At 28.2% G+C, this 23,988-nt stretch overlaps 2 protein-coding genes across 2 annotated transcripts in view; both read right to left on the bottom strand.

The window, feature by feature from the left end:
- LOC119670379 (NADPH--cytochrome P450 reductase) overlaps nucleotides 1–13,196 on the bottom strand; it is a 30,544-nt gene extending 17,348 nt beyond the window's left edge. Inside the window, exon 1 of the mRNA XM_038080624.1 lies at nucleotides 13,156–13,196. The gene's annotated coding sequence lies outside the window, so the exon portion shown is untranslated. The remainder of the gene's footprint in view (nucleotides 1–13,155) is intronic.
- A 4,078-nt stretch (nucleotides 13,197–17,274) lies between these two features.
- LOC119670378 (intraflagellar transport protein 140 homolog) lies at nucleotides 17,275–22,731 on the bottom strand. Its single transcript, XM_038080623.1, has 12 exons — nucleotides 22,185–22,731; nucleotides 22,079–22,127; nucleotides 21,775–21,935; nucleotides 21,245–21,693; nucleotides 20,753–21,176; nucleotides 20,388–20,694; nucleotides 20,062–20,323; nucleotides 19,576–20,004; nucleotides 19,338–19,514; nucleotides 19,153–19,275; nucleotides 17,984–19,094; nucleotides 17,275–17,656 (listed from the first exon to the last, which is right to left on the bottom strand). The coding sequence occupies exons 1-12, from the start codon at nucleotides 22,525–22,527 to the stop codon at nucleotides 17,364–17,366; spliced, it is 4,128 nt and encodes a 1,375-aa protein (XP_037936551.1). The 5' UTR covers nucleotides 22,528–22,731; the 3' UTR covers nucleotides 17,275–17,363.
- Nucleotides 22,732–23,988: the final 1,257 nt, after the last annotated feature.

Genomic DNA, 23,988 nt, shown 5'->3' with positions numbered 1-23,988 from the left:
AAATTATACAGAATATTTTATTTCGAAATCCATAATTTTGGTAATATATTGTTAACTGCAAAGACGAAGAGGTTTGAAAATAAATCAAATAACTCATACCAAACTATACACTAATAAAAGTCATCAATCATTAAAATCCAAATATCCCAAAAAGAATTTCCAGCAAAATTGCTAGCCCTGCAAAAACCTATAAAGTGAAAGCAACAACGTTGACGAATTGAGTCTCTAGATAAGAATATTTATTTCAAAATTAAATCATTCTTGTACATCAACATTATAGTACTACGTTCAAAATTAAATACAATATATAAGATTGCTCTAATTGCAGCGATCTTCTGAATCACTGTACTTTGGAATTCAACTTTTAAATTCATTTTGTAAAATTCAGATATTTAAGCACAAATTAAAAATAATATAATTTTTTGATTTGTTTTTTTATTAATTTTCTACACTTGACAATAGTTTTTTACATTTACCCTCAGATATTCGACATTTAAAATAAATTGTTATAAGCACCCAGGAAGTGTGACCCACACGTTTTTTTTTGCCTAAGGAAATAATATTGTTATTATTATAAAATATATTCAAGTTGAAGGTTATATTAATAAACTAATTAAAAACGAGAGCCTATTAAACGGAACTATAAGTAATATATAATAATTAAAAAAAGTCTATTAAACGGAACTATAAGTAATACATAATAATTAAAAAAAGTCTAATAAACGGAACTATAAGTAATACATAATCATTAAAAAAAGTTTGTTCTAATAAAAAATTTCTTTATTTTATTATAGTTATATTGATTAATTAATAAAAAATAATTGTCACAATAAAATTTAAAAAAAGTATCCATATTCGTAAAACTAGAAACATAAATTATTTTCTTTTATTCTATATAAATTTACAATATGTCTATTTAAAAGATAATAATTAAGGTGAACGGTATAAAAAAAATTCTTGTTGGCAACTCATTTAATGGTACAATTTTTTCTGGAAATATTGTCTTATAATAATTAAAATTTTAAAAGTTAAAGTATAAATTCCAAAATTTTAATCTGTTTAAAGGTAAAGTCTATAGTAATTTCACTATAGAGGTTTCCTGATGATTTTTTAATTTATTTTCTTTTTTCACATGGCTTACCTTGAAATCTCTGTGAATGGTATGATTTGAAATAAACCGGAAGAATCTGACGATTAATCATAAAGTCATAAGTATAAGATAATCATAAGTATAAGATTTATCAGTAGAAAAGATAATCATATGACGACTTTTCTTCAGACTATACACAGACTATATACTTTATAATCAATTATATTATATTATATATCAACTATATTATATTATATATCAACTATATTATATTATATATCACTTATATTTGTAGATTTTATTTAATATAAAAAATACCTTATAATTAATCTTGCATGATCTTAGGTATTATATATAAATTCAGATTACAAAATTAATAAACATTTACCGGCGATTGTATAAAAAAAGTATTTTTCTAGATCTAGCTGAGTTTATACTATATAAACTAAAGATTAAATTCAATATAATATGAATATATTTTGGTGATATATATATATATATATATACAAGATTATTTCTTGCACCAACAATTTATTTGGTTGTTTGAAAAAGTTCAATTATTATTTAATAATATTTTATTTGACCTTGCGTTCTCGTAGATATGCAATGATTTTTCGAAGACTGTAGTTTTTTTTGGAAAATATACGAAAATATATTTTGGAAATATACGAGTCGAGTATAAAACATATAGAAGAAAATTTTTAGAAATGAGATAACAGCTGTCACTTAGATATAAAACATATAGAAGAAAATTTTTAGAAATGAGATAATAGCTGTCACTTAGATATATAAATAGGTTTGTAATAAAATATAAAATAATAAAATATAGAAGAAAAAATTTTTGTAGAGCACACTTTCCGACATTTATTCACCAATTAATTTTTTCGCAGAAAAAAAGTTCGAACAATTAAAATATTGATATTCGAAACTAATAAATAATGAAATCGAAAATGTGCATTTTTAATAAGGAAATTTTATTGTACACTATAATAAAATATTTCAGTAATCACTTGATGAAGTAATTTCACCATAAATTATCACATAATACGATTTTATTGGTATATATATTAAATAACATCAGTCCACTCTGGTAAATTAATAGCAACTCCACAGAACAGTTAAGACAACGCTACTACCGAACAATGGATACATAAATGTATACCTAAGTGTATATCTTATGGAAGGAAAAACGTCATAGTAAAAAGGTTCACTATATGACAGAATTTTCAAATTATTATGGATATTTAAAGCCCAATTAATTTATTTTTAAATATATTCAGCATCTAGAATCAGATGCTGACACTCTAGAATAGAGTGCCTTTTAACTTACTCATGCGCAGTCAAAATCTTAAAATATATATCTTTATATACATACAATGTTATCATATACATTATCTCCCCAAAAAACCATACGACATTAAATATTAATCTCAAAATTTTGAATCTCAATGGGTGCTGTGCCCCATAACTGAATTTCCTAGGTTCACAAAGATTCCAGTATAGCTTTATACATTAGTACATTTTTTTAAAACTAAAGACTAATATTTTATACAATGTACGATTTTTGATTTTAATATTTATTTATTTTTATTTTACTTTTTACTGTATTTTTTTCGTATACCCAAAATATTAATAGTTCATGATCCATTCTCATGATCTTAATTCTCTTATCATAAATCCTACTTTTCGTCTTTAATGTTTACCCTTGAGAGTCTTTAATATGATTCATTGTGTATACTTCTTGCATTGTTAGCTTTTCCCAAAAAGAACGGGGAAAATCACACGATGATTTATAACAAAAACAATATGTTTTCTTTAAATAGGTTAGAACAACATTAATGGACTAATTAATTAGTCATGTCAAAAATCGAATTTTTTCATATAAAATACCCACAAAGGTTATGAATATTTTATTCAGTTTTTGTAATTTATATGTGTTATCAGTTAAAGTAGAAGTGCGTAGTCCCTTTACGCTTTAAAAGTGCACCTATTACGGTACCACAATTGTACCACTTCACACAAATGTCAAATAATAAACCGCAATGGCTGATTATAGGAATTTTGGATGACGGTTACTCTATTTATGTCTAGAAAACCAATGTATCGCTTCATTATGAGGACAGGCTTAATGCTTGATTGTACAGTATATATACCTATGACATATCATTGAGCCTGTCGTCATGACTTCCTACTAAATAGTACAGGATAAATAAAAAATATATAGTTAATACAGTGAATATATAGTATATAAAGTGAATATATAGATTATACAATAATATATATTTATTGTATAATGTATAGTCAGCATATAGTATATATAATGAATATATAGTATTTAAAGTGAATTTATATAGTGTAAAAATAATATATATAAATAATATACAGTGAATATATAGATTATACAGTGAATATATAGCATATATAGTGAGCATATAGTATACCTTCTGCTCAAAAAGTTTTCGGATTTTGTTGTTTGTTAACTACTCTTTAAGTAATAGACCTTTTTCAAAAATTATGACATACCCTTTCATACCCTTTCACCCTTTCTTGACATATGGTACAAATTTGAGCGCCATCTGTCAATTAGTTTATTTACAGCAGCTGTTAATGTGAGACTACCTTTAGTGATTTTTACTATGGAAAATTCTTGTTGAACGCGGGTTTTTGACCAAACACGGCACAACTGTCATCGCTCAGGCACCATATTCTCCAGATCTGGCGTCGTGTGACTTTTTCCTGTTCCCGAAACTCAAATTGCCCCTTCGTGGTAAGCGTTTTAAGTCGATTGATTCGGTAAAAGAGAATTCGCTGAAGGAACTAAAAGCCATACCTGCACGGGTCTACGAAAAGTGTATGGAAGATTGGGTTAAGCGTTGGCATATGTGTATCGCTTCAAAAGGAGCATATTTTGAACGAGATAAAATAAATTTGGAATAAAATTTAAATTTGTGTGTTTTATTTACAAAATCCGAGTACTTTTAGAGCAGAAGGTATATAATGAATATATAGTGACTTTATATAGTGTATATACATTATATATAAATAATATATAGTATACCATATATAGTGAATATATATACATCAAACTATAGTTAAGCAATAATTTTAAACGACCCATCTTGGGTTAATTTGTTTAAATCAAAAAAAAATAATAAAACAATATGTTATTAATGAATTATTAATTAAATTAATAAAATAATTTTTGGAATAAAATTCAACTGTGTGACAACAATATTCTTGACTTACCTTTAAACGTATAAAAATAATGTCATTTATGGGTCAGTAATATTAGACTCTAACAGTCTTTAGGAAAAATATTAAAACATCATTTAATTTCCATTAAGAACAATTATATAGCGTAATAAATATGAATGCTGTCTTTTGCATTTTGAACCTGTTTTGAAATAATTTAAATACTCAAAGTTGAAAAACCTTTTCTTAACAACAAAAACTATTAAATGTGCATTTTTTCAAGTAATGAAAATAAATGAAATCACAAAAAGCACGTAGAGGAAATTACAAGTACCACAAATATCTTGCTTCGCTTTAAATTACGTATGTCAAATCAAATATGCGAAATCCATAAATATTTAAAGATGCAAACGATATATCATCAGAACGTATGATCGAGTGTGATTGATCAATCGACCGATCGGTTCCAACGTTACAACAAAACTAGTTACGTCACCAATGGATACAGATACAAGTATACATAAGAATAGATATAGATACTCGTAGATACATTGATGGTTACCATCTAAGTATTTCAAAATGTTTCGCACTCATACGCGTACTTATTGTACATTGATTTGCATGTGCTCGATTAATTGATTAATATTAATTTTTTGGCATTGTGAACCAGAACGAATAATTTTGTATGACTTTGAATACAACAACACTTTCCATTGCTGCTAACAGTAAAACCTAAAACCGTAAGTATCTATGGTAATATTAAGTAGAAAAAATGCATGTAATTAAAAAAAAACACAAAAATTTCAAGGCGTTTAACAAAAATGCTTGATATATTAATAGTGGGAATTATTATCAATTAATTTTTGTTTTAACATTTAATCGCTTTTATGCCATTTTAGATTGTGTTTTGCTAAAATGATTAAATTTATTTATTTTTTTTTTTTTTGTGCAAATTGATATGCCAGGCATGTTGAATAAATGATTTCCGCACCACCCACTTGATCGACCCTTTGCACATGTGCTACCCATTATTACTCTAGTATATTACATAAAAATAAAAAAGTTTATATTTAATAAATTATTCAATAATAAAAAACTAAAACGTAGAATTTGTTGCGTCTGTACGTGCACGCGAAATACTCAATGAAATTTCAATAAATTAGCGTCGATGGAAGATAAGGCAACTTGAAGTGTGTATGACTAAAGTGGTTCGTTTGTGAAGTTATGCAATTTAATTATTATTTGAAACTAAGAATTATATTATATTTACACAATGTTGTGTTATGCAGAATAATATTCTTGTTTGGATGACTCAAAATTTTATAATTTTTGGTATCTTAAGCGCTTAATCGTTCAAATCAAAGTTCAAAAACATATTAAAATGCAAATCATATATACCAAGAATCATGACAATGCAATAATAATTTCATATAATAAACGATATTACTATCATAGCAGATAAGAAGCAATCTACAAGTTAGTTTTACGTAGCTTTGTCTTAGATATAATGACAATAAACGCCTGTACAATTTTTTTTTCACATTTAAACACTCAAAGCAAACACAGTTTTCCAAAATAAAAACATGGAACACGAATAGTTCAATATTAATATAACTCAGGGCTACCCAAAGCACGAGCCACGGCCCACATGCGGTTCGCGGATAATATATGTTTGTAAACTACCACAATTACGCAAATTTTCACTCGATACATTATTCTATTTTTATGGTATTCCAAAAAAATGAATTTATTAATAAAACTAAATTTAACAATATCAAATTTAAAATTATAACCCTATCTTTATTTACACCAAAAAAACCATAGACGCATGTACTTGTTTCTGCGGGTCTCCAATCTGCACAGTGACTTGTATTGGTCTGCGATCATATTGGTATGGACAGCCCTGATATAACTTACAACAATATAAACAATATTGATAATATATAATAATAACATACAAATAATATATAACAATATTAAATTATTTTGAAAATATTTAAATGAATTATAGACATAATATTTAAAATTATAAGCTATAAGTGATCCACTAACTTACGGGATATTGAAAGAAAACTCCATAGATTCTGTGTTTCTGGATTTACTAATATAACAGCTAATCAACGTCTTCAGAATTTTGGTTAGCTTAAGAATTTACGTGATTAAATTTTTTTTTTTGATTTGAAAATTGCCTCACTATTCCACCCCTTTTTTATTCGAAATAGATTACGTATCATACGATATAAAAATCTTAAAAAAATGACTCACACAAAAGAGCATTAAACATGTTTGATATATCAAGTTGTATTAGGCTTTCTGTACCGACATGTATTGCAATTTGACCAGAGAAATATATCAGGTTGAATTGAGATTTCTGCACAGACATCCAACTTGCATGATTTTTATTAAAAAATATTCACAAAAAAGCTAGCAATCCATTAACTTATGGAAGACCAGAATACACCATGTATTCTGCTTTTCTGTAGATAGAGACGTGGAAAATAATTACATAGCTGAAGTCTTATGTATATGTATATGTAACAATGTATATTGACAACACTAACAAATATTCTTGTAACAAATTGAAACTTACGTTAATTAAAAATGCAAAGAGCAGATAACAAAGGTGACATAAATTATATATAATTAATATAATTAATTCTGTGCGTTAATATAAAGGACTGCTGATAAAAGGTAAATATTTGCAAAGGTGATCAAAATTATCTATATTTAATTCAACCAAAAACTTTCAGAGTACACAAAATTTGTAAATAGTTTATATAGGACTGAATTAGTCCTAACTTAAATCTTAAAAGTGTCTTAAGTGTGAATTAAGTCAGCAAAATTGATGACTTTAACATAACTTAAATCAGTAATGCGACTTAAGCTACAACTATGAAATTGGACCATAATAATTTAATATATGATAATAAAGAGCAAACTGACATAATAAAGTTCCAGAGCTTTGGTACAGATTATATTGAATATTCTCACCCTGTAACTTCTGTGCCCACTTCATTACACATTCTCTCATCAATATCATTTCTCTACTTATGTGATATCTCGGAACTTCTTCGTGTTGAAGAGTTTCAGGTTTTAAAAACTATATCAGTTTGACGACATAAGCTATTACAACAAAAACAGCGACTGGTGCGATAACAATTAATAATATAATACATATATTTAACAATAGATTAGATTTAGATTAGATTTTAAGATGCGTTGGGAACTTGTCACCACGTCACCGTATCGTTTCCTCTTCTTCGCAACGAAGTCTGCAACTATCGTCTGTAGTAATACCTAGGTTCGATAGATTACTTTTAACTCCGCAGTGCCCAGTGAGAAACCCTGTAATATTTAACAATAGCTTGTATATCTAATTAAAACATATTGTCACTTTTTTACTATTAAACTGCTAAAATCATACCCACCATTTCTGGAATGCAAGTAAGTCTTACAGAAGAAAATCTCTCTAACATGTGTCACATTAGTATCTTTACTGATTATTGAAGATTACTTGATACTCATTAATAACGCTGATGTTGACACTTGTGATATAGCATATTCTTCCATAAAGTTTGCAAGCATTTCAAAAATCGTGAACGCACTTTTAGAAATTAACGTCATGGTAATTGTTAGGTTAACAATTACGTACGTTAACAATTTTTTGAAAAAAAAAACATCGATCGATTTTATTCAATTAGAGATTTAATTTGTAATAAGCGTTTGACAAAGTATCAGCTACGTTTGTAGCTAATATATACAGCTTTTAATCTACATAGTATTTCATATATATAAAGCTTCAGATAGGTTAGAATGAAGACCCTTCATAAAAGTTAATAAACGCAGAAGTTGATCATGTCAAAAAATATGTTTTAATATTTATTTTCGTTTAAAATGCCAAAGAAATAATAGCTGTACTTGTAAATTAAAGAAATAATATATATTAAAATTTTGAGTTCTAAATAATTGAATTCTACTTCGACGTCGCTTTATCTTTGAAACCATTGTCTATGAAGTTATCCCATCTGAACCAATATGTATATAATTCAGTATAATTTAAGAGTTATTTTTAGAATGATTTGATTATTAAATAAATTGAAAAAATGATGCAAGGTAATAAAATAAAACAGATTTGCGAGTTTAAATTTTTATTTGAGAAATGCTTTCTTAAAATACAATGATAATAGAATCGGATATATAAACTTATTCAAATTTATTCAAAAATATATAAATGGAAAAATTACAATTTTATTATTAATATTTATTCTATGTCACGCTATTAATAAATCCGTATTAATAGAACAACTACAAGAAAGTGCAGCTTGGAAATGAAGCTTTTATTCAGAAAATCCATTTTTGTTCCTTATATTGACACTATATTATCATGTAGTATCCTAGTCTACAGTATAGGCATCGATTTTAATGTAAAGCAATACTTCAGGATCACAGACTTTGGTTGAATTGTTTTGTAAATGATTAGGACTAATAGGTATACGATTCACACTCTTCACTCTAAAACTAGAAGACGGGATCATCAGAATTCACATATCCAATGTAAATGAATTTCGTAACATTTTTAAAAATATCTCATTCCAACAGAATATAATAAAAATATAGCAATTTTTGTGCAAGTAAAGTTTTATTTGTCTCTGTATTAACAACCTAATAATTTTATAATAAAGCATAAACTCGTATAACCTGATATTGGCCACTTAATTCATTTTAATCAAAAAATTCCTTTTTAAAAAAACATTACTTAGTTGCATTTCAGAAAATATATTACACACTGCTTTAATGTCGAGCAGCCATAAAAATGTTACATATAATCAACAGATCTTAATAAACTTATTAATTAATTGTTGGAAACAATACCAATTTATAAAAATATTTTAATAATGCTTAATAATACTCATAAATGTGATTCCTTTCTGATTTATTTAATAGAATAATACATATATTAACAATTTGTTTGTCTTTTAACTTATTAAAAAGTTCAAGTATATATCTAACCAATAATGGAATATAAGATGATAGCACCCTAAGAGTGTGGCAGAAGTACTATTTTATGACATGTGGGCAATGAGGTAATATCCCCAACCCTCAATCCACTTTCTTAACAAACTTTAAAAATAATTTAAAGGAAACGATAGATTCGTTAACATTCTGATACCAAATTTAATACCTGATACTATATTTAGTTGTGAAATGATTATATAAAGAAATTACATAAAAAATAACAGACGATTATTGAACATGTTACTCCGGACTACAGAAACTATGTCGTCTCCATAAAATAGACTAAGTAAAAACGTATACCTGAGTTGATGTTATATTATTATATATATCTTTGATCTATAAAAAAAACTGCGGAACACTTAAAGTACCGGAATTTAAACTAATCTAAAGTCGTGTATTGCAAATTATTATTGTAGTAGTAAAAATAATTGTGTAGATAATATACTACAACACAATCCAGCATATTTAGGTGTGAAAATACCACGTTTGAGACTGTGGCAGATTGCAACTTTAGAAGTTTATTATAAATAATGGGACTTAAAAGGCGATAAAGGAAACGAAAAAGTAAACAGCTAAAAAGTAGTATCAATTTCTTAAGCATTGATACCTCTCAACAAAGTCAATAAAAAACCGAATACCAAAATGATGAGAGCTGATAATATAAGATAGAAAAATATAGACACTTGCAGAATAGTAAGTGCAATTGAAAAAATGTATGTTTTATAAAATAAACTTTACTTTTAAGTATAAATAAAGATTGTTGCAAATAATTTAATAGAAATACTGCAATATAATATTAAGTACTACTTTGACATAAGAAATAAATTTTAACATAGTATCGTCATTCGGACAATATATGTAGACAAAAAATGTTCTGAATTCATTTAATTATTTCGTACTGGGATTTGTTCTTATACGCATATTTAAAATACATTGTATGGTCTAAAATTCAGATTCGATAGTAGAGATATCAGCAAAACATACAAACAACTAGAACGAAAAGAAAACTTAGTACACATATCCATATATTGCTAGACAACTTTTAGAGTTGTCTTACATTGTTCAGTTAGAACGTCTAACTACTTACAAAACTGTAAGTAAAATTATTAATATAATCCAAAAAATTCAATTAATTTGCTATAGAATACGTTCTATGGATTGTACTTATAATCCGTACAGTATTTTCTAAACATAAGATTCAAACGCAGAGACAACCGAAACATTATGGAGAAGAGGAAGAAAATACAACTTTAATGCACGTAATTGTTGACGATGTTGAGGCTAGTTGAGTTGAATCAGTGCGCCTGAGCTATTTGACTCTCTATTAACTGCGAGGTTTCTACAAAACCCCTCTTTGCGCCTTGACTGGATTATTGTTTATCACTTCATTAGACTAAGCAATAATTGACCTCAGATCTGCATATCTCCCCGAGGAGCCTGTAACCATTCTGAGATTTGATAACGCGGTGTTGGTAACTCTGTCAGATTTCGCAAATAATTTCAGGGCTCTTTCCTTTATGTAATTGTATCGTATCCTGTTTTAATGACGTGTGCAGAGAATATTAGGGTTCCAATATTTAAAAAATTTTTCAATCTGATAAGGTTTAGATCAGCAACCATTTTCAAACATGCGAAAAATATAATTATTCCAAAAATGATCAATATATCACCTTCTCTGTGATCAATTCATCATAGATTCCCTTTGTCTTCTTTGACAACAAAAAGTACAGGCACTCTTAGTGTTCTAATGTTTAAAAAATTGTTTCCGTGGTAAGGCTACGCGCAGTAAACATTTGGAAATATTCGAGGTGTATAATAACTCTAAAAGAAATAATTGATCACCTCCTCTGGAATGACTAAGTATTCGATTTTCTTTATAAGTGTTTCCTTTCCCTCTCATTTAGTTTTATCTAATTATTTTACAATTTTGTTTTTTAACGGGCTAATTGATTAATAATTAAATAATATACTTTTTAAAAAAATTTTTTGTTTTTTAAAAGATTTTATTTGTGCCGGTATTTCGACTATATTCTATAATCATCATCACGGTACTATATAATGTTAATATAATGTAACATAATTGTTACTGTTAATATAATATAAAATATAATTAATTATAATTATAATGTTACATAATTGTTAGTATTAATATAACATAATATATAATTAATTGTTAATTTAATGTAACATAATTGTTACATTAGCGCAATAGACTAGCTCCCAATAGAGCTGAGCACTGCCACCATGATTGATCTTTTGTGCTGCAACAGACCCTAACCGAATAGAAGACATTCCGTCTTTCGAATGAAAGCCAGAATGTCGGCCATTGATGGCCTCCTAATATCAATACTGACTAATTAGTTCGTTTTAAAAAACAATAAATTACTAATTATTTCATATTAATATGTGACTTTCGCTGATTTCCAGATCCGGTAGGAGTGAATAGAACTCCTACATAAAAGAAGGAGCATGTTTATAGCTCCTCACAATATAAATATTATATCGAGGAACTAACCTACTCGACCTTCATTCTTAACACGGGGTATATAAAATGATACTTGTATTAAAACCACAATCATTAGTAATTGTGGTTTTATATGTCAGATCTAGTGTTTTTTTTTTAGAAAGATACGCTGACACTGACTTTAAACAGTACTACAGCCCCTTTGGAATGTAAGCTTCCGTTAAGTGTTTCAATTAATTATTGTTAGAAATACGCAAATTCGTGTGTTTAGACCATTCTAAAGAAAAAGTGAGCCGTTGTATTTGACCTTAGCAGGTAATTTGAAAAAAAAGTTAGTTTTGAAGTTGTTTTTTTTTGGTTTGGTTTTTTTTTTTTTTTGATTTGCTAAAAAATGGAAAAAAAAACTAATTTTAAATATCCAAATTAAAACCTGCTTAAGCATAAGTGAATATTCACGTATCCATGAGTATAGACATGACTACTTTTTGTTTTATGTTTGCATAAATATATGTATATGTATGCATGTATACGTGTATATGTAGAATACATTTTTTTTATAAAGTGGCATAAGGTCAAAATATTTATATTGTGTTAATATATTCCGTATTGTAAAGTAAATGAATTAAATCAAATCGCATTAATATTTTCAAAATAGTTCTATAATTGCGAGCACAAAAAATTAATGCAAGTAGAAGAGACGAAGTATGCAAAAGTTACATTGAACAGTAAATTGTTACTTTTTGTGTAATCCACTCGGTTGGACTTTTGACAGCGCAATTAAAGTTTGTTTTCCGTATGGCAAATACACGCAATATCCAGTAAGTAAGCTTATACACACACTTATGTACATACATTAATTGTGTCTATGTCATATGTTGTGTATACACGCGAAGTAAACTAGCTGAAAAAGTGAGATTATAAAATTGCATCGCTCCACGTAAACTAACACGTTTCAGATTTTACTTCATTTTTTTTATTATTATATTAAATCATATTATATAATTTGACAAAGTTGTTAGTACAAGAATTTATATATTTCATACTGAAATTATCTTAATAAAATTATTAATTGAAGTCCAAATCCATATTCGCACTTGACTAAACGAACTTTTGGCTTGTGTAAATTGTAACCTTGACCGTCGTTTTGATAAAACGAACACCAAAAAAAAAAACAACAAAAACGATCGATCATACGAAAATATTGAGAGTGAAACACTGAAACGCTGCGAGATAAATGAAACAGAGCAGAGCAGCACTTCACTTTTATTGGCCTCAATTTGTATTTCAAATATTTTTATTTATTTAACACTCGACTAATATTATTTTCCTTATTTATTTTTCATTATTTTATATATTAACATATATGTAACTGTATAATAATGAAGCAGCTTACCTTTTTTTGTTTGTTATAAAAATAATTGACTAATAATTATAACTAATTAACTAGTTACGTTAAAATTATATTACATGAATTTGTTGAGATGGCGATTTTATTTTCTAACTAAATTATTATTTAACTTTATTTATGTTAACGATTTGCAGATGCACGACACAACACACAAAATAAAATTTAGTTGTATTAATAACCGAGAGTTGGATTGAATTGATCTACTACTACTCTACACAGTCTAATATATTATTTTGTCGACGGACCGACCGAACGACCGAAACCGATCAAACAAGGAATCCAACACAACGTCAATAAAACGGCAGCACGAGCTTTTAATAACAAAGCACGTCAGTTCAACCTGGAACCGAAACTATGACTGAATTTTAAAATTACTTTGCTTCAATCGTTGTTACTTGCTGCTTTTTTAAATAAAATAATCAGTAAAATGATCAGCGCTACATTATAAGCAGGCGCTTAAACACCGACACAAACTGTGTGTGCGTCAAACATTCAAAGAAAACCAGCAACAATTCAGAAAAAAACCATTGATTGCAAACAAAATTTATATCAAACTAGAAAATATAACAACATTTCGCACATAAGTGTTAGATAGAATTCACTATCATTTTTTTTTACGCATGCACTTAAGAAAAATGCGGAGCGCTGAAATATATTTTCCCAGTAAACAATTTTTGAAGAAGCTATGCCATGCTAACTTAGTTAACCAAAGTACACGACATCACATTGTGAATACAGTGATTTCGATCAACATAATACTAGATTCACATAAGAGTCTTTTTGTATTTTAGCTGTCATGTTTGTAATTTTAGGTGTCAATTATTGTTGCTTGCAATGCAAAATAAAAATTTTTGACAACTAAAATTAAAATTAACTCTCGTGTGAATCCAGTATAATGCTGGATCCAATATAATAATGTTATCACACGAGAGTTAGTTCTAATTTTAGCTGTCAAAAATTTAATAATACTGTATCCAATATAATATTGAATCCACATGAGAATTTTTTTTGTAATTTTAGCAGTTATTAATTTTCAATTTGCATTAAAAACAACAAAAATTAACAGCTAAAATCACAACCAAAATTCTCGTGTGAATCCATTACTAGCTAAGCTGAATGGCCCAGGTAAATCTAATTATATAATTATTAATAATAATAATTATATATTAATAATAATAATTTTTATTATAATAATTGCATTTGTTATAATTTAAATTGTGATAAACACAATATAATTTGTGTTCCAATCAAATCATAATACTAGGTTTATTACATTTGAATTAAAAATTTTTAGTAGGATAATTCAAATAAATTATATATAAATTTAAATTTAATTTGAACTAATGGGGTTTATTAGTTTAAATTAAATTTATACAATTAATGTGTAAAGGAAAGTTGAAAGCAACTAAAACCAAATGTGTTTCATTTATTATAAGTCGTAATAAAATTTTACTCCAGTTTTACTATCAATCTCAATATATTTTTTGAATATTAAATCTAGAATAATAGCTAGTACCAAATGCGTAGCAATATTGAGTTTTTAACTGCTGATATTGTTTTTTCCTAGTTAACATAAAAAAACATCTAATTCATAATAAATATCGTTATACGGAACTTAAAATCATAAAAATCTCTGTTGAATATATCACTATGATTTACTATTTTGAAAATAAAGCATTGACCTTATTGTTCTTTGATTTGAAATAAAGTATTGTCATATATCTATTTGTTAAAATGTTTGCTCTGTGGTACTTATTAGAACAAATTCCAAGAGAAATTAAAACTTATAAAAAACTCAAGATGAAATAAACATTCTAAAGCAGGATTGTGGAATTAAATAACGCTATTTAAGCGTTATAAGTTATTGTAAGACCATATATAACGGTATATTATACCTACAATGGTCATATATCATATAAATCAACAATATTTAAGCGTTATAAGTTATTATAAGTCTACTTCACATATCACATAGACAATATAGGTATTTTATACCTTAAATGATCATATATCATATAAGTCATCATTTGAGAGGGGTTCACCCAAAAATTGTCTATTTTTCAGTAATAAATTAATAAAAGTAATAATGAAACTGAAATATTATGAAAAATAACAATTGATTTGCTTAAAAAGTACTAAAATAAAATAAAATGTACTATTCTTAATTTTTTATATATGAAATATAAAGCATATTTATTGTAGTCTTGTATTGTGTGCTGGGTTATAAATACATTCATTTGAATTAAGAGAGTAAAACACAAAGTAAAAAAATTCTAATAGAAATTTTTATTAATAAAATATTAATCGTTACTATTAGTTTCTTAAATAAGATAGTTTGTATATATTAGCTAACATATTTAAGTTGTTCTTTTGGAAAAAACAATAGATATAATGTTTATATTATTGTATTTTCTCAGTAAATCTGACATGATATAGTGAAAAACTGTTTATCTCTCATAAGATCAATTGATTTCATAATCATAAAAATGTATTTTTACATAATGCTAAATATTATCTATATTTACTTTTCTAAGATAAATAGAATCCTAAATAAATAAAGTAACTTTTGCAAATATAATATTTGAATTTTTATCGCTTCCGGATATTAACATAAAGGATCACAATCATTTATAAAAATTTAACTGCACATAAAAGATATTTAATATATTTAGAAAAATTTATTTTGTAAATACAGAAATAAAATGTATATATATTGTAGATACTTTATTTAATTTATAGTGCAAATAGGAAGTCGCCGAAAATCAACAAACCTCAGTTTATACACACAAAATTGGAGAGAGTAGATAATTACGTTAGAGATTGATTACGTATATCAGCAACAGCGCTCTTTAGTGCACTCTCCACTCAGCAACAGAGTAGAAATACACACACGCAAATTTTCTTCGCATTAATGACGATGGAGAATATTTTAAATATATAAATTCTGCCAAAAATTACGTACATGTGATAAAAACAAATGACTAAGCAAATTATATACATTTTTAAACTGTTTACATCTCACGAAATATAAAATGAAATATCATCATAATTATTGAAATACAATTTTGTTGACTAAACAAGCCTTTCCATATTATTTGCAAACAATGATTAAATTGTAGCGAACATATGTAGAAATGAAATGCTATGGTCACTCTATAAAGTACCAACACGTTTGGCTTAAATGTTATTTTTTATGTTATTAAGAGAATTTTGCGCTATGCAAAATTTACATAGGAAGTTTTTTTTTTTGGTTACTTTGACAGTAGATAGGAAAATTGACAAATAAATTATAAAATATAAAATAGTTTTAATGGCATAATAATAGTTAACTATATTTTGTATTTTAAATTAAAAAACACTTACTTGCAATTTTAATGTAGTCTAGTTTTATTCCTCTCTTTAAAGAGAAATCACTGGATATTTGGCTGGAACGTAAAGGCAACTTTTTATGTTCGCAAAACGTGCTTACTTTGACATTTGCATGGAATATGTTGCGTTTGTTGCTATAGCAAATACAACAATAATTTATTTCATGATCTAACAGGGTGAATTGAGTCAGTTATTTTGGAATAAAAATATATAAAAAATTATTAAAATTTTTGATTTAAATATTAGTCATAATTTTTTCTTACAGAGTAGCAAAATAATACTCACAACTTACGAAAGAAAACATGTGAAGCAACAACAATGCTCTTAAAATCTTCAGAGTTAGGTTTTACTCACAAAAATTTGTATGTCTTTAATTTTAGTGGAGACAAATTCAAAAATGAGTCTATTGTGAATATTTACTGGCAATACGTTACGAAATTCCAATCATCCGTTAAAATCATATGAGCATTTTATTTATTAATAAATTCAAGTACATAAATAAATAGTTTAATTTAAATATAGAAGATTAAAATACTAACCATTACCATTCTATTATTCATTTTGCTTTCTTTTATTCAAATTAAATAATTTTTAGAGTTCACAAACTTTATATTTCATATAAATACAACAAAACAAGAAGCATACATATGCAAAATCAAAGTGATGCCAATTTGTTTCAACCAGACTTCATGCTATTTTTTCACAACTCTGAAAGAAACAATTACGGTTATTATATTACAATTCGGAGTTGATTAAGTTTTCATAAAAGTTTTAAAACCGTAATTGACTCGTAACATGATCTTATTTAGTTTTTAAAATATAATTTAATGTAATTCCTCTTGTATTTCATCTTCCCCTTCATCGCCACTTTCACTAGTTGTCGTCACTGTTTTCGATCGACCCGAATTCCATATTAGATCAAAATCTAAATTGCATTCTGCTGCAATTTTTTGCACCAGAGCCTTATCCAACAAACCAATAGAACTCCAAGAAGTTTCACGAGTTGCTAGTTCTTTTAAAGCGCGACCAGCTTCATTGTATTGCTTTGTATAACTTAGAGATTTTATTAACATAGCAAGTATATCAGCTTGTTTTATTGGCGGCATTTCCGGTTTTACTAAAATTTATAATATTTTATTATATAATATTTAACATATATGATGAATAATATTATAAACAAATTTTAATAAATAATATAATATTTAAAATAAATTTTTTAAATAATAATTTATTAGCGAGCTAATTGGTCATTTAAATAGAAATATAAAAACTATAATTGATTATTTATATTTAAAATAAATATTTTTAAATATTTTTTAATATTTTGACTATCTTCAGGGAAACAAGTTTAAGAGTTTCTAGTTAAATGACCAATTAGCCTGCTAATATTTTTGGTCACAAATAAAATAATAAAATATTTGATAAATATTTTGAAAAATCTTACTTAACATATTTCTGCAACCAGATATTACAGCTTGATTATCACCATTATGCAAAGAGTTTTGTATATCAAGTATAGTTTTAACATCTGTGATAGCACGCTGCAAATTATTCAAGGCCTGCTGTGAATGCCCAAGTTTATCCAAGCATTTCGCAGCCTCATGCATTGCTTTTAGCGCCTTATCATAATCATGATATTCCTCGATTTCAATTTGTGCACAAATAGCATAAAAATTAGCTAAAGAGTCGAAGGCTTGTCCTTTGGAATAGAATGTTACAATATGCTTCAGCACGTTTGCATCCTCCTGCCAGTTAAGTGCTTGCAAATAATTCGCTGCCATAATGTAGACTTCTCGTTGACGTGACATATTTGCAAAAAATATAATTTTTTCTGTATTTCCGGACTTTAGCAAACATTTCATACCTCGGACCTTATCACCAGCTTGAGTGAACTTTTTAGTGGCTGCGTGATAATCACCTTGTTGTTGGAGTAATTCTCCTAATTGGGTCAAAATATATATTCGCGTTTCACTATCAAATTCATTTTTATTTGGTGTTAACATCTCTGCAAGATCTTCTGTGATAGGTACACCCTTGTCATGGCAAATATTTATTGCTTGCTTTAATAGTTTTGTTTTTGCTAGTAAATGCACAGCTTTCTGATATTGTTCTATATTAATGAAAAACTCAGCGCAACGTTTAATTAGATCCGAATCGGAATCAATAGTCAATTCAGAAGCAATTATCTCTAAAATTTCTGGTTGCTCTGATTCAAAAGCCATTTCAAGTGCTTTGTGTAACATACCAGCGCGATGATATAGTTCTACAGCACGTTTGAAAGAACCACATTCCTCGAAATAAGCTGCAGCAATTGCTTTATCACGATTACGCGATGAACTGGCCACAGTCCAGAGTTCATCTTGAAAATCGTTTTCTTTACATATGCGTATAGCATTGCTAAAAGTTTGTGCTCTAGTGTAGAACATAATGGCTTCCTGAAATTTTCCAACATTTTCATAATGGCGCGCCAAATGATAACAGGCTGCACGATCCCCAGACTGACGAGCAATCGTATCGGCTTTAGAAATTTTACCCAAATAGCAGAGAATTTTCACCTATATAAATTTTGAAAATGTTTTACAATATATTTATTTTTATTATTGTAAGATATACCTGCGAAAACCAATCCTCAGCTTTTTGATAAATAGCTAAAGCAGCATCCATATCTCCAGAACTCTCTACATATTGACCCCACCATTTAAGCATCTTAGGATCAGTGGTATTCTGCATATAACGCTAAAATTAATTGTTATAAAAATTAATTAAATTATATATATAAATTAAATAAACGTTTTTACTTTCAACGCCAATGGATCTTCTAACAACATTTGTGTAATATTTTGTACTGGATTTTGTGTTTTTTCAAAATATTCTATAGCGCCTTTGATGTCACCGCTTTCCTTCAAAATTTGCGCTTTATAATAATAGGTGTTCTTTAAATGTATACGATCCACTGTTTCAGCTAATTTTAAGGCCTTACAAATAAAATGTAATGCTTATAATATAAAATAAAATAAAAATATTTTGAGATGTAACCTCATTTATTTGTCCACTGTATCGTAATAGCTTGTTAAGCAAATCCATTCGTCCACAACTTTTGTACAACTCCTGCGCCTTGTCGTACATGCCAAGCTCTATAGCTAATACGGCAAGTTTAGCTTCTTGTTCTAAATCATTATCTTCCATTGCTTGTCGCACTGCACGTACTGAGCGTGCCATTTCTAAATGTCCCAAGCATACCAATGATACATCCAAACGGCTTGTTTTTACACACATCTTAGCCAAATTGGTCCATATCGTTTTAGACTGTATTGAACGTATACACCGGTATGCTAAATCCATATTACCTTCTGCTACATGTAAACTAAAGTTCAACACAAGTTTCCTGGTATTCGCATCGCAATTTTTTAAATCAATAAAATCCTGCAATGGCTTACTCTTAACTAGATTTATATCCAACGAAATCTACATAATCAAGAAAATTTAATGACTCAGCAATAAATGTATAATTCTTATAAATACCACATGCGGTACACAAAGGTTAATAAGTTGTTCTCCCGATGCTAAAGCACGCGCTTCCAAAATGTTAAGTTTTCCTTGCTCGGTGTAGAACATTACAAGAACTTGCGATTCAATACAATGGCTACGATAACCACTTTTTTCATTCGGTGAATATATATTTCGGTTTGTCGCGGTATCTCGGTATTTTTTCTGTTCAACGGTCTTTATTTCTATAGCCAATAGGCGCGCTTCATCAGTGTCCCAAAAAACACTTAAAGGTAAACTGTAAAATATTTTATATTAAAAATAACAAATTATAATAAGATGCATGGGATCCAATACGATACCTGGATTTATTTTCGTCTATACCATTTGCTAAAGCATAGGACATCAAATTATTTCTCTCAAAATCCCAACAGTATAAAATTGGTTTCGGTGCAAAACTTCTATTTGCTATTATTATCGCTAAATGCGTTCCAATACTATTACATTTAACTATAATAAATTCTCCAAAATCATCTAAGAAATCATAACCTGATTTACCGGGAAATAAAAGTTTCGGGTCATGTCGTGAAACATCGTAACATTTAATGAAACCATTCATTGTGAAAGTACTTAAATAGCTGCCGGTGAGGTCCATACCAATAATTTTACCTGTTATTTTTGTATGTGTTTTCTTTGTTAGATTTTTTTAATTCTTTTTACTACCAACCTTCATTATCATTTCCTTGTAGTTTATTCAAGACGACTCCTCCAATAGAATATATAACAACATCACTGGATGTAAGACAAAATATATTTTGATTCTGTATGAAAATTATTATACATTCCGCATTAAAAGTTTGCATCAGTTTCACCGTCAAAGGAGTATTCTTCGCACTACTTGCTGTTTCAGTAGTGACGCTATCAATGTCATCAGCGTATTCATCGGGTTTTTCAATTTTCTCAATACTATATGTAGATATGGTACGTCCATTACTAATAATTAAATAAATTTGACTTAATGCCAGAGCAGTGATAACAAACTCCGACTGCACTGTGCAATTCTTCCCACTTGAATGCTCCAAAAAAATGGTTTTAGCATTACGTTGTATAGCCCAAAGGTCTCGTGTATGATACGACAAAAGAGGTTGCTCCTATATTATTGAGAAAACAAATTTTATAAAGTAAAATGAAAAAAAAATTTGGTAGAATAAATATATACCTTAAGTACAAATACATTAGACACACAATTGATAAGCATACATGGTTTGGCTAGTTCATTAAAACCCCAAAAACATTCTTTTACAGCGCCTCTTACTGTGGATATATTGGTCAATTGCCAGCTGTCTTCTGGGTTATTTGTAAAATAATTAACACTACGACGCCAAGTGTAGACATTACCATGATTAGTCCCAGCGCATATTGTTTGACTACCCGAACTATAAGCTATACAAGTAAATGCTTCATTACTTGTTTGCGGTGTTTTTGGGTGCTTTCTATTATTAGAAAAAATCGCACCCAAATGTGAAGAAGAACTCTCCATATCAGGACTAAATAAATCAGATTTTGTGCTGCTGTTTAAATCCGTCGAAGATGATGAAGTGGGTAAATCCATTTTAAGCAGATAGTTATCACTCTTTTCTATATCCCATATACGAACTGTAAAATCTCCTACCACAAAAACGTCAAAAAATTTAGATAAGTATATAATATTTAAAAGTCAATATATATTATATTTGTACAACAGTTTACCTGTAATAATTGCTAAGCTATTACCAGCCCAACTTATGGCACCATACTTTCCAGCTACACGGCTACTCATTTTAACTCGATCTAACTCTGTAAGTATACCAGTAGACTCAACTAAGTACAAGGTGACAGTCATATCATCCATCAAACATATAACCGCATCTCTATTCAAATAAAAAATATGTGAACTATGTTAATATACATAAGAAGAATTTAGTATTAGAATTACAGAAAAAATATACGTAGGCACATAAAACCATATAATGGAACAGAAGTCACCATTTAAGATCAATAATTTTCAACTCACTTTTTAGGATGCCATAAAATTTGCATAATCCGCGGTACAGAACTCGTTTCTATAAAATAGATGATTAAGTAAAATCTTCTCTACTCTAATAATAAAAAATATTTACTATGTATCACTTCAGTACATGTGCCAGCTTGATTAATATAATACATTACTCCTTTTTGTGTGCCAACATAGAAACAATGATTGTCTTTAACAACAGCATGTGTTAAATTCCGAGCAGCTGTACGTGGTCGCCAATTAGTGAGAGTGTCCAGAGCATTCTCATCGCCCGCTACTGCGGCCTTAGCTAAATTTATCATTTCCTCACGCACTTCACTCTCGATCGTCCTCCGAAAAGTAACATGCAATAAGATATCACGCAAATCATGTGAGAACATAGTCAAGAATTGATATTGTCCATCACAACGCCAACCAGTTAGTAGACCCATAGCATCTCCAGTTACCATTCTGCCACCCTGTTCACTAAACTCCAGCAATATAATAGGCGCTTTATGTGGACCATACACACTAGCGAATTCACGATGTCCCGCAAACCAAACATGTATATCACCATTTTCCCAACCCGATGCTAATAGCAATTTCTCTGGATGCCATGCTAATGCAGATGCTTGTGATGTTGGATGTACTGGATAAGTGACATCACGTTGTGGTTCACCCTATTAAAAATATATAAAATTTTAAAGTTATTTAAAATAATTTAAATAATAAATATTTACTTACAGAATCGGAAAATATAGTTACGGAACCTCCACGTTCTTGACTGTAAGAGGCTACAGCGAATAGAGGTTCACACTGATGCCAACATGCTATAGTGCTAACAGCATCTGAATCCAAGAATTCTACTTTAGTATCGAAATAAAGTGTCATTTCAAAAACTGCATAAATTAAATAAAAATATTTTTTAATTTGTGTTTGTATTTATACAAAAAGGACGAAAAAGCCAAACAATTTATATTACCATGGAAACCATAAAAATCCACAGCAAATAGTATAACCACTTAATTTTTTTCATAGTATTTTAATGAAAGGTCTCTTTTTCTTGTTCTACATGGAATGATAACTGACGGAGTTCATACAGATATATAAACTCTGACATCTTTATAATACCGTCCAGCGAATTTATGTTTAATTTTAGTCTTTGGATAATCGAAAGAACAATTGTTTGATTTTAGAATGAACTATATTCTCTTTTGCTAAAAATATCTATTAGTATCTATTAAATGTTGGATCTTACCGACTTGTTCCCAAACTTTGAGTTTTTAGTTTTATAAATTAAGACATTAGTATAAAATGTGACTTCAATAATGTTAAATAAAATAATAACTATGAGTATTACAATAATTGTTGTTGTTGTTATCTGGTTAGTAGTCAGATCTTGAAAAAGACTTCTTCGTCCAATCTTTTGGCGAGCAATGAAACTTGACACGAATTTTGGTGTGTCAAGTTACCAAAATACCAAGATACTTGGTCGTCGGTGATAAATGAGTTCGAAATAAATCTGAAATCCTCTGCAATTAGTTATAAGATTAGATTTTTTTTGGATCATTAGTTTTAATATATTATTGAACTAATGACACCACTTTTATAGAATTGTTAGGTGACAACTATAAGTGAGGGGTTTCGACACTTCATCACAATCACATTTTTAGATTTCCTAATCTGAAATATATTAGAACAAGTCTTTCAAGCAACTTAACCAATATAACTGAAAAGATAACATGGAACACTCTAATAACTAAATTTAAATAAATCTATAGACAATGTCACATTCCATCTACATTCGCGATGGCATCAGAGAGTGCGATAGCCAAACGCACTTAATATTCTGTTGTTTTCAATCATTTTCTGTTTCCTTTCAATCTATGATATATAGAAATCATATTCAAAGTTCGAAATATTTGGATATA

The sequence above is a fragment of the Teleopsis dalmanni genome, chromosome 1 (genome assembly GCF_002237135.1).
Source record: "Teleopsis dalmanni isolate 2A chromosome 1, ASM223713v2, whole genome shotgun sequence".
NCBI classification, from domain to species: Eukaryota; Metazoa; Arthropoda; class Insecta; order Diptera; family Diopsidae; genus Teleopsis; species Teleopsis dalmanni.
Note: the sequence above shows the minus strand (reverse complement) of the source record. Positions and strands in the feature narration are given on the sequence as shown.

Coding starts and splice junctions, on each gene's coding strand:
- LOC119670378 (XM_038080623.1), bottom strand. CDS start 22,527: ATGGTAACTGGAGATGCTATGGGTCTACTAACTGGTTGGCGTTGTGAT. Junction 21,177..21,244: donor CTAATGTATTTGTACTTAAG/GTATATATTTAT, acceptor TCAATAATATAG/GAGCAACCTCTTTTGTCGTA. Junction 20,324..20,387: donor ATAGACGAAAATAAATCCAG/GTATCGTATTGG, acceptor AATATTTTACAG/TTTACCTTTAAGTGTTTTTT.